The sequence below is a fragment of the Urocampus carinirostris genome, chromosome 9, assembly GCF_059441175.1.
Source record: "Urocampus carinirostris isolate Australia breed hairy pipefish chromosome 9, RoL_Ucar_1.0, whole genome shotgun sequence".
Lineage (NCBI taxonomy): Eukaryota > Metazoa > Chordata > Actinopteri > Syngnathiformes > Syngnathidae > Urocampus > Urocampus carinirostris.
This window is the reverse complement of record NC_142357.1, coordinates 17,525,655-17,538,191: the sequence shown is the minus strand read 5'-3', so window position 1 is coordinate 17,538,191 and position 12,537 is coordinate 17,525,655. Positions and strand designations below refer to the sequence as shown.

At 37.6% G+C, this 12,537-nt stretch overlaps 1 protein-coding gene across 10 annotated transcripts in view; it reads left to right on the top strand.

The window, feature by feature from the left end:
• The window catches only part of dlg3 (discs, large homolog 3 (Drosophila)), a 101,732-nt gene that overhangs the window by 55,316 nt on the left and 33,879 nt on the right, over nt 1–12,537 (top strand). For all 10 annotated transcript variants that reach the window (XM_088344710.1, XM_088344706.1, XM_088344702.1 and 7 more), the window contains one exon: nt 11,233–11,389. In XM_088344710.1, the coding sequence (XP_088200836.1) occupies nt 11,233–11,389 (157 nt within the window). The remainder of the gene's footprint in view (nt 1–11,232; nt 11,390–12,537) is intronic.

The window sequence follows — 12,537 nt, the reverse complement described above, 5'->3', positions numbered from 1 at the left end:
CACCGTCCTGACACAAGCTGTTGTCGTCCCTGTCACACACAATTCAAAACAAAGAGACTACTGAGGACTTTAAAATACCCATCCACCTTACTGGCAGTGCTTAAATTGTGGGGGAAGTGCTTGTAAATGCTTAAAATTGTTGCCATGTTTGTCAACTGCTTAAAAATGACACAGACATTGCTCTCTGGTTGCTTTGACGTTCCATTTCTTCTTCCTTTATAAATAACTGCATTTGGCATTGGTTTGTACAGTATTCTCCTATGAAGCGCCATTGGCTCATATGGGCTGCGCCAGGACGAGAGTTGCATGCTACACCTAAACAAGGGAGTATGAAATGTGGATTAATGCAAGCATTATGTATCATTTGTAGACATTTATTACGGGCCATGTAAAAATTAAGGTAATGTTTTGTCGTGGTAAATTGTAATGGGAAGAACTTGCTGCAACTTAAATTGTAAGTAATTTTTACTCAACACCTATATTGGGAGAGATTTGTCTCAAAAACCAGAATATTCTGATTTACAAACAAATATATTCCGATTTAATGAACACGCAAGATTGAACGTCTCATTAGTAAATCACAGATATATTTTTGGCTCTGCCAAGATTCACACCAGATTTTTTATCTTTTAATGGTACTGGAGAAATTGGCTTTGAAAGTCCTTAAGAGGTGCTTGAATTTGGCCATGAAAAAGGTGTACAAACCCTAAGGTTAGTCCAAATTAGAAGAAATCATTTTTTATTGTGTGTATAAGATAACAATGAACCCATAACTAAGTTGGGTGCCCAAATACGCAAAAAAAATTCATGTTTTAGCATGCTTGGTCAGGCTCAAAACACAACAAGCTGCAAGATTGTGGCAGCGGGCGAGCTAATCAGTAATTCGCAGCGTCTAGCATCAGCCAAAATACAAAAAGCTTCGACTTTATGAATATATGCCTGCATAACAAGGAACTCTGACCTTTTGCTTGCTGTTTGCAAAGACGCCGAGCTGGAAAAAGAGGCGCCACAAAGAAAGTAATCACAGCAAATTAAGGCGATGTCTCGTCAGAGGTTATAATCAGCGCTTACATGTTATTATTAGTCACAGCAAGAGGCTTGAAATATATGTGAGTGAAATGTCAAATTTGTATATTTAAAAAAATACACAAGACACCACTTTTTTGTCATTTTGTTTTACTGAGGGGCAGCGCCGCGGCACAGTGGTTAGCGTGTGTGCGGCACAGTTCTGAGGTCATGAGATCATACTTCCTGTGTGGAATTTGCATGTTCTCCCCGTGCTTGCGTGGGTTTCCTCCGGGCACTCCGGTTTCCTCCCACATTCCAAAAACATGCATGTCAGGTTAATTGGCGGGTCCAAATTGTCCCTAGGTGTGAATGAGCCAGTGAGTTGTCTGTCTCTGTGTGCCCTGGGACTGGAAGGCAACCAGTTCAGGGTGTCCCCTGCCCACTGCCCGAAGGCAGCTGGGATGGGCTCGAGCACCCCCGTGACCCTACTAAGGATAAGCGATGCAGATAATGAATGAATGTTTTACTGGGTTTACTGAGCAATTATGTCATTTACTATTTCATTAGAAGCTATATTTTTAGTGCTGAACAAAGTTTTAGAACAGCACAAAAATAACTTAAGTATGGTTGCACTGTGTTGTCGTAAGTGGTAATGTTTTGGCCGAATAAAGTATTAATTTACCATGATACTAGCTTATAGGACGGTAAAAATCGTTGTGTTGATGAAAAAGGTACATTTTTGTTTAAATTGACCGAGAGTCTGTCATTCTTAAAGGGATATTGTTTAATATTTGACCACTAAATGTCACTATATGTCATGAAACGGACCGGGAATCAGGAAGTTGGAACTCGTTTGCGTAGACGATATGTCACTTTAATTGAGAAAGAAAAGTTGTCCAACACACAAACGGACCAAAAACAAAACAAAGCAGGCTCAAATGCAGGCAAAACTACAGACTAAGCATTTAACGGGATAAAACAGAACTTGCAGGAATCTCTCAGAATCTTACACCGAAGTGCAACAAAGTCCAACAAGCACAAGAATAACCAGGTATCAAACAGGCATGAACAGGTTTTCAACAAGGGTAAACAATGATCTGACCAAGGGCAGTTCCAAAAGGTGCGTTTAAGTACCCATAGGAGTAATCAGGAAAATGCAGGTCAGCCGGTGTCAAGGGGCAGGGCCAGCTGGGCGCCATTACAACCGTGAAGGACATGACACTATATTGTTAAATCCTATCAAAAACAAGTGCTACAAACCACAAGGGAGAATATATAATATGGAGACTTAGAGTGACAAAAACGCAACATTTTTTTAAATACATTTTAACATTTTTTACAAGGTTTTTGGATTATGGTGCTACATGTAGCAGCAAGATGGCAGACAAACGTAGCAGTTTCCTCTGAGTGAACCTCATGTTATGTAAAATAAAAATATTTCGACCTATGAATATCTTAAAAAAAATGAAAGATTATACGATAGTTCATCTATTTTTGGTCATTTAAATCAGGGGTCTCCGGCGTGGTGCTACACAGAGCCCCCTAAGAACACCTAAATAGCCCGCAAAAAGGTTCTGAAAATAGCTCACCAGTGATGGGTCATTGTGATTTTCTAGCAAATTCTATTTTGAACTGGCATATTGTTTTAGTTGTTGACTAAGCCTGTATTACAGGGGTGGCGAACACGTTTGACACAAAGAGACGAAATTTTCAACTGTGGGAGTCAAAGAGCCACACCGACCTGCCATGACAGACAGACACACACAAACACACACAATTAAAAACATATTATTTCCCATAACACACTCCTCTCCTTACAATGCAACAAGTGTTGATTTCAAGGAAAGTGTCCACCCTCAATACACACTAAAAAAAACATAAAGGAAGGCAAAGAGCCACAGTATATAGAAAATATGATGAGGCAAAGAGCCGCATTCTTATTGGCCAAGAGCCGATGCGGCTCTAGAGCCACATGTTCGCCACCCCTGCTGTATTAACTCGCAACTTGGTTATAACATAGTAACAACAGCATAAGTTATTTTATTAATGCATATAAAACTTGTAGCCCTTCATGCCAGTCAGTAACAAAAATAAGCTCTGAGCTTCAAAAAGGTTGGTAACCCCTGATCTAATTTATTCTTTAATTAAGTTGATTTCCACCAGGAGGTGCTAAATAATACACAATGTCCCTCATCCCTTCACACATTGTGTTCACAAGCACTCAGAAAAAGACGACCTTCTTTTTCACAGAACATTTAAGTTTGATGCGTTCCAGGTAGAGTAGAAGTGCAAACTATTAAGCTGATGATTTATTGCTCCTCAAACTTCCGACCGCTTACAGTAGTATTATTATTTTGATGCGAACACCAAAGGCAGCCTAGTAGTGTCTGTGAAGACGGTGTCACCCGGAAATTCTCCTCATCTTTAAGCTCATGCCAACAAGGAAAAGCGGTTCCTTAACTGTCGTTTTATCAGATTAGACTGCCTGTTCCATTTGCTTATCTGTCTCCTGAAGCAAAGCTTTTTTCAGCAAGACCATGGCAACAGTCATCACGCATAAACACTCAAATCAACTTCAGTGTTTGTAATGAATGGAAAAAGGGTGAGACATGCTCTACCTGGTTATATCAGTATCAGAAATTATTTTCCCCCCATTTTATTAACACTCCACTTATTGAAACATAAATATTTTGTTTGTTTGTTGTACATGATTCAATTGTTTGTTTGTTTGTACATGATTCAGATTGAATCGTTTCTTGTACATGATTCAATTGTTTGTTTGTTTGTACATGATTCAAATTGAATCGTTTCTCCGGCGCCGTCACGAATGGCAGCCACTCCAGCAGCTCCCGTGTTATTTTCGATTGTTCTCAGTTATTTTCGATTGTTCTCAGCTTAGGGATGCTGCTGGAAAAGTGAATTTCCCTTCGGGGATGAATAAAGTATCTATCTATCTATCTATCTATCTATCTCTATCTATCTATCTAAAGCAGTCTTTTCTTGTGTTGAAGTAAATATTCCTGCCTTTAAAGTAGTTTCGTGCAAATAATACAAACGCCCTAAGTTAAAGTTTCATCAACTGAGGAATACGGCTACAACCAAGGGCCATTTTAATACTCAACTAGTTACCGACTATTAAAACAATCAATAGAATAATTTTTAGAATTTCTTGAATTTAGCAGGAAATTGATTTAATTATGTGGAAAATTAGAATAAACACAATAAAAACGACATCTTTTATTGAACCTATTCTGGATTTGGACAAAATTTAATAAAAATGCACTAAAACCAGTTAGACACTGTGCTCCGTCACTAAAAAATAAATCCATATACAAACCATTTATTTTAGGGACAGACAAAATTAAAAAAAAATTAGAATCAATGAAATAATGTTTTATCTCTGTTTACCAAGATGAAGCAAATTGGATGCAGTTGAACAGTATATGCAAAAAATATGATGTCCACTTTGTAAAGTACATTCAGTTGTCAACCCCAAAAACCGATGTACTTAATGATTCTCAACCGTTTGAAATCAAACAGTTTTAAGTGATGTTTTTTTTTTGTTTTTTTTTCAAAATATGTTTGTCTGGCACAGTCAGGCATAACGCTCAAGCTCTCTTTTACAACTAAATATATGAGTATAAAATGTACATTGCATGTCATCAAAACCGTATTGGCTTTGATGTTACTTGAATCTTTTAGTTTAACTGTCTGACGTGCTCTTTAAATGTTTGTGCGTCACCAAACTATCGCATGAATCTCAAGGTTTGCCTCGCAAACTTTGCAAGTAGTCTTTTCATTGGCAGTATCCAGGCTAAATGCTCCAAAACTTTTGAAGTTATGGTACACGTAGGTAATGTTGACACCACCATTCATTTATGATTATGTTACTGCTCAAGACGCTTTTGGCTATTACACGTGTGCGACTCTCAGCAGAGATTATATTCATGTCGAGATGCCTCTCTCTGTTGGAAAAATGTGTCTGGCAACAATTGGTAAAAGTGAAATTAATGTTGACTAATTGTTGCAGCCCTACTGAGGAATGGAAATATTATTTGAAGGGTGACCACTCGTTAAACGCTGCTTAACCACTGAGTATATAATAGTAATTATTCTAGGTATTTGTGACAATGTAATATAATTTACTTGAGTTTCCCAAGCTTTTTCTGTCTAGAATGGAGTCACAGGGTGTAATAGTGTCACATTAAAGGTTAAAACTAGTGAGCATTGTTTACACTCTTGGAAAGGGACTTCTGGGAATCTTCCTACATGCCTTGTCTCAAGAGGCTGACACTTAAGAATGTTGGCATGACAAAACAGAGACTTAGCATTGGTCCCTTGGAACTCCAGAAACTTGCACTTTGTCCTGGTAAATAGCAAAGTAAAGTAAATAAAAATGTATTTGCTCTCAAAATCCATAAATAGTTTAAAAATCAATGCAGAGGATTTGGAAAAGTTATTTTCCCCCTAACACTGTATTCACTATTCTCAAAATAGGGTGGTCTCAAACTCAAGTGCATTACTGTGATTATGTCCCCCCGGTTATCTGGCACAAAGGCTATTTAAAACAAATCTGCTTTTGATCACTTCATTGTTTGCCTCCAAGACAAGAAGAAAACGGAAACACAAAATACTCAAGTGGACTATTCATTTCATTTTGTCAATTGTATTTATTCAATTTGTTTTTCAAATCGTCTTGTAAGTAGTTTACAGAAAGATAAAAAAAATCAGTCCTTGCTTAGTTTATTTGTCTCTGCGCCTGTTTGGGTTAAACGTTAAGCCTGTCCGGCAAAGATGATGAGTAGCAAGTGCGTGGGGCTGGTTTATGTCACCAAACACTGACCGACCGTTTTGAGATAGCGCAGTCATTCGAAAAAGTAACTCGCCTACGAGAGGATATTCAAACGGCAAGCTACCATCGCCATGTTTGCTGTTAACATTTCGTCCTCTGTGTCACTGGCGAGGAGGCTCCCCGCAAGATGCATCCCCCGAGGCAGCCGTGCCATCGGAATAAGAAGGTAAAAGCCGAGAAGGATGCAGGCTATATCAGGATTACGTGACGGAGTCACTTCAGTTACGTTCCGAGCGTGTTTTGGGTACCTAGTAGTTCTTTTTGTTCCAAGACTTTTTGTGTGGTTTTCTATACAAGCCCATTTCTGATTTGCTGTCGTTCTGCCATCATTCCATTACCGATCTGATCTTTTTACTCAAGGTTTAAGAATTAAAGGGATCATACACCAATTCAAAGGATTGTTATATAGACCAATAGGGTTATGGTAGTGCTGTCTTTAATTTTCTAAAGCTGAGTTTGGAAATGTATGCTAGGTTCCTGCCGGGTCTTAACATTTTGAGGATGCCTTAAATTTGATAACAGCAAATTGAGGCCTTGAAAATCTTGTTTACAAGTCTTAAACTTAACCCTCAAAAGTGGAGCTAAATACTGTATATCAAGTAAACTAACAAAGTATGGAATGTTGTGTCATAAAGTTATTTTGATTTTCTCCAACTTTATCAATCTCTCCGACCAATGAATTCAATCGGTTGGTCAGAAAATCCATATTTCCGCCTTTTTGAGTGCTGCACTATGTTGGAGCTTTTGCACAGTCAGTCTCTAACCCATTGCCCTCGTTAGATAGCGGCGGGGATAACAGCAGCAGCTGGGCGCTGACCTCCATGACGGGGTCGCCCGGCTGACGTCCCAAACTTGTCACCGCGGCATCCCGCTCTGCCACCCCGGATGTTTGCATTTTGCCCCCACACAGTCACCTGCCTCTGGCTTTATGGGTCAAGGCAAGCAGTCGTGTCAAGGCAAGTGGTCGCCTCGACGTGCTGGGATGGCTGGGTCGTCACCGCCGGGGTGTGTTTCCACCGCGTGTTCACCACGGTGAACGCCACAGAACACGACGCAAACCAAACCTTAGCCGCCAGATACAAAGTACCTTTCCCGCTCTTTAGGGGCAGGGCGCAAAATGTCACTGCCAGATGGCGTCAGGCGCTGTGGTTCGTCACGACTCGGCGCCTGCCACCCGTCTATGTATGCCAGAATAGGTGAGAGATTAGTCTTTAATTTTATTGGATGTGGTCTTGAAAAAGTCTTAAAATTGAATAGAAAAGGCATAGGGGAACCATGGTATGGCTCGCAAGCCAGGAATGGCCCTTTTAAATTGAGGGCCTCACTGATCGTCTGTGTGATTTTCCAATTTATTTTAAGCGAAGCTGAAGTCACACAGTAAGATCATTGTTCGGTCCAAAATGTATAGGACAAAGTTTTAACTACAGTTTACACTCATGGCTGTACATTTCTAATGAATTATTTATAATAAAGCTCAATAAACAATGTTGGTTAACTGTTGAGATGTGTATGATGAAAACCAATAGAACAATCTGAAAACACCTGTAATTGCCCGCCAAGCACCCAGAGCTATTTGATTGGGTGAGCGGTATGGGGTAGGCAGATTTTTGAACACGTAGTGCCCCTTCTATATACATTCGTATTCTTCTCGTTTGCTGTATTTTGGAACATTTTTTACGAAATAACTCAACACGCTTGTTTTGAAACCAATATTTCTGACAAAAATGACATTCAAAATGAGCTTCAACGATCCAAGTTACAGCGAAAGAAAGACACATTTTAAATCGTATATCTGTTATGTGGAAAGCTCTGGCATTATTTAACATAGATTTTATCAATTCAACAATTGTCACATAGTGAAATAAAATTTGCTGAAGAATTAGCTTTTGTCTGAAGAGCAGCTTTGGTGGTTTTGTTGGATTTTGTCTTGAAATATATGGTGTGGCTTCTCCCAAAAAATGGAAATATTTTGTTTTTGTGGCTCTTTGAGACATGATTATTTACAGTAGCTTGAAGGCATTGTGACGCAGAAAAAACATACAAAAACTCGACCAGTCTGATACTTTACTCTAAATATCCGATAAAAACATTCCTATTCCCCTATTTTTTATTGTAATTTTCACTAATTGTATTGTATTGTATTGGTTATTTAAGACTGTTTTCTATATTGTGATACTCTGTTGTGTTAACATACATTCGAGATGCCTATACTTGGGTGTAAAGTTTTTGCTGTCGGGGGCCTACTTTTTGTTTTCCTGAATGCGTGTATTTGTAACGATGGTGTCCCAAACTAGGGTCATTTATGGCACGCCATTCATTTTTTTAAAACCCGTGCCATATACAAAAAATATATAATAAAATCATTTGTTGATTTACCTTTTTTCTAATTATGACAGAAAATGGATAAAGATTATTCCATTGTAGAAGCAAATTGGACTCAATTTCCTTCCTGTTCTGTGTCGGGGGCGTATCTTTTGGCTTTAAAGGGGCAATATGTATTATTTGACCACTAGATGTCAGAGTATTGTGTCGTGCAACTGAAAATGAGTACTACAAACCACAAGACGAATACAAACTACGGCGACTCAAAGTGACCAAACCAACCCTTTTCCTTTTTTGCACCCAGCCTTTTGCGGGGGTTTATGTGTTATGTAAAATAAAGGCTCTTTTCTCTAACTACTATTACCCAACTTTAAAAATTCACATTTCATTGTAGTTCATGTTTTTTTTTGGTTTATGATTTACATAAATATGGCTTTTTATTGTGGCATAAATATTTCAAGACATTTTTTTCTAAAATAGGAAAATTATTTAAAATGTATTATACATCTAAAATTATTTTTAGGAAAAAAAAAATTATCCTGATAGTCGTTATCCTTTTTCTCTTTGAAGTCTATATTACAGGTGAATGTTTTACCCTGGAGTGCCATTTTGTTACACACCGTTGATATCAATGACAGTTAAGACAATTCAATAAGTTAAAACACTTTGGTTAGTTATTCTTTTAGGTTTTATGAAAAAACCACACAGGACCACGGCCAGAACATCTAAAATGCTTTGCGATATGCGTTTTCACTCTTTTGATAGAAAACTGGGTGATAGCCGTTTTGATTTTTTCCTTATTTTCTTTTCTTCCTTCTTTAAAATTTAACAGAGTGTCAAGTACTGTAATAATCAAAAGTGTACCTTTCAACTTAGTGTTTTTGTTTGCAGCTGTTCATTAGGAAACGGTTTGTACACCCCAATAAGCTTCCTTGAACAATTTATATATTTCTCCTAATCTGTTTTGAGCATTAAAATCAAAGCTGTTCCTAGGCATGACTTAAAGGGTGGAATGCTGCCTCAGCAGGAAAAGAGGAAAAAAACGCTTCAATGGCAAGTTAAATCGTAGCCAATATGGACAGAGATGGAATTGTTTGTGTCGACTGCAAGAGAAAAACACTCATTAAAATCATGCAATATTTTCGTGGCGGAAGGCATTGGTGCCGTATGTGTGTTCATGCATACAAAGGACAAGGGATGTACAGTATGCTGCTTTCGTTTAGTTTCTTATTAAGTGAATGCATGCAAGAAAGTGTTGCATGGACCTCCTCAATATTCCTGTGTTTGTTTGTGTTTGACAGCAGTGCTCCTATTCTAAATGTATTTACTGGAGACTGAGTCATTGCAGTTTATGCAAAAAGTGAATGTTGTAGAGGTATCTGGGGGGGAATGGTGTTGGCCTGCGTTATTAGTCTGCTGTATACGTCCATTTGCGTGGGTGGTAAAGATTGTGCGTTGAGTGGAGCCAGTGGAAAAAAGACACTTGGATGCGTTTGAGTGGCATCTGGTACTAATATGTATGCTGTCATCAACAAAAGAAAAAACAACATTATGATGCAGTGGAAGCTTGAAAATTGTCTTTTAGCTTTAATCGCATTTGGAAATATTCATCCATAACAACACATTCATGGAGGGAAAGCAAAAAAATACAGTAGAGGTTGTACCCCTATTTATTTTGGAACATTATTTAAGACTAACTTAGGTTAGTTTGTGAATTGCAACGTAAAAAGAAGCAGATTTTTTAAAAATATTTTTACTCTGCTCATTTGTTACAAAAACTATATTTTAAAGTTTGAATAGATCACTTGAGAGTTTCGGTTATCCAAAAGGGCAGCTAACCTTTTCAAAAACTAAAAAATATAAAAATGCAAATCATTATATAGTGAATTAAATAAATTCAAAATACACAGGGAAAAGGTCATCTTAAATGTAACATTTTTATTTGTATATAACGCACATTTTTACCAACCATGGTATATATGACATGAAAAGGCATTTGATTTTATCTCATTACTATTTCTACGAGAGACGAATTTTAGACAATGGAGAAAACAAAAATTGTTCTGAAGTATATAAATAAATGCAAAGAAGCACTACAAGGGAAACAACTCTTTGGTGTATTTGATGATGAAATTGACTTTGGAGGACATTTACTAACTACATTGTTCACTTCATGTTGGTATTTAAATTGACATTAATTGATTGTAATCATGGCTGCACATATTCAACGTTTGTCACTTACAATGCTTAATTTGAGCTAACAAAAGGTAAAACAAAATTTTAAACAGTTTTTTAAAATTGGTAATCAAAAATTATGGGTGCGTGTTATAAACACCTGCATGTTATACACAAATAGATACGGTATTCAATCAGTGCAACATAATTTTTTCAGTGTACGCTAATAGAATCTAGTCAAAACTTTCAAGTGGATGTATTAAATAAAGTAGATACATTACATATATTTTAATTGTAACTAGATTATACAAAGACTTAATGTATCACTTTTGATCTAGGTGATATAGTTTAGCATCAGGGCAATTTTATTTTTTTCAGTATATCACATCCTCCCCAGAGCTACCCGGATAAAAAAAAGGAAATTTAGTCACTATAATTTTGTAAAGGGGTTACACACAATAAAATAATCTCAATCCAACAATTCTGGAAGGAAATATATATATATTTTAGCAAATTCAACACACCATTTTTGGCAGATGTATGCCACCATTCATTGACCTTAGCATGTGTAAAGAATACTATTAAAAAAAAATATTATTAATCATGTTTATTTTTATAGCCTTTAATAACAAGGAGTTTAAAAGGGCTGCTATTAGCTATTCTGAAGTTATGCAAAACAATAAGGTGAAATGTGTGCACAGTTGGGTTCTATTCAAGTTTTTGATTAACAAAGATAGTTCATGAAGTGCATGACGTACAAAGAATTTTTTAGAGGGGTTGTACATGACTATGGCCTTTCTTTATTTACCGACATTGTTCACATTGTATATATTTAAAAGCTAATACTGTGGCTCTCCTTTTTTGTGTTTTTGCAGGGAGCCGAGAAAGGTGTTGCTGCACAAGGGCTCCACCGGTCTGGGCTTCAACATTGTGGGCGGAGAGGATGGAGAGGGCATCTTCGTCTCCTTTATCCTGGCCGGGGGGCCAGCTGACCTGAGTGGCGAATTGAGAAGAGGCGACCGCATTCTCTCGGTCAGTATATTAGAGATCTACCGATATGGGTTTTTGAGGGCCGATACCAATTATTTGTGTGAAGAGAAAGCCGATAACTGATACTTGGAGCTGCTATCCATGTGCTGTAAAAGCTTAAAAATTTGTATAGGAAATGTTTAATGATTCAAAAAGAAACAAATCATTGAAAAAAAAAAAAAAACTTTAATAGCTCTCTAAAACCTTTTAGAGTAAATAAGTTTGAATTTCAACTCAAGTAACATTACTAATCTTTTAAAAACTAACAGTGCAGGAAATAAAATTAGGCTTAGCAGCAACTCGTCTAGCGGTACATACAAACTTAAATAGCTCACTGAAAAATATATCAGGCTCCACCTGAACGTGCTTCCCTAAAACAAGTTGACTTTACTTTCACTGTATATTTTAATCGCAAACACGCTTTTCTATTACGAATACAGTACACGCATATCTGGACGAGTTAGCCGACATTATTGTTCCTGCTTCAGTGACTCCGCCCCCGGTCACCTATTCAATCAGAAGGTGTGGTTTATGTAGCAAGGATAGAGGGGGGAGATGATGAGCGTGAGCTATGGGGAGAGAGTCTTGGCTGCATCTTAGACTTAGTAGTCGGCCCGTCGAACAAATACACATGCATGATATCGGTGCTGATAATCCATCCGCCTGATTATCAGTCAACCTTTACAGTAGATCCACATCTGTTCACTTGCCAGCTACGATTTGAGATGCAAGGGTTTTCGTTAATGATAAATCCAATTAGCACCATGTTTATTCAGAATGCGAAACGTTACAATTTAAGTAGAGACTGAGATTTGGACTAAATCGCGACCTTTTTAAGCTAAGGTACACATCTTTTCTAGGCAAATAATGAAAGGAAAATACCGCGGTTTGGTCACTTTGAACTACATAGTTGATTTTCTTCCTACCGTTTTATGGCACTCGCTTTGGTTGCCTGACACAATGCATCAACATCTGGGGGTCAGATAATACACAATGAAGGTATTAAGTTGAAATTGGCTGTATAAGTGTCTTGCGATACTTTGTTTTTTTTTATCTGCGACTTCAGAGATCCCGGGGTTAACTAGAACCAGAACCACCCGCAAAAAGTGAAAATCCGTAAAGTAGCGTCGCACCTTCATAAAAGCCCCCAA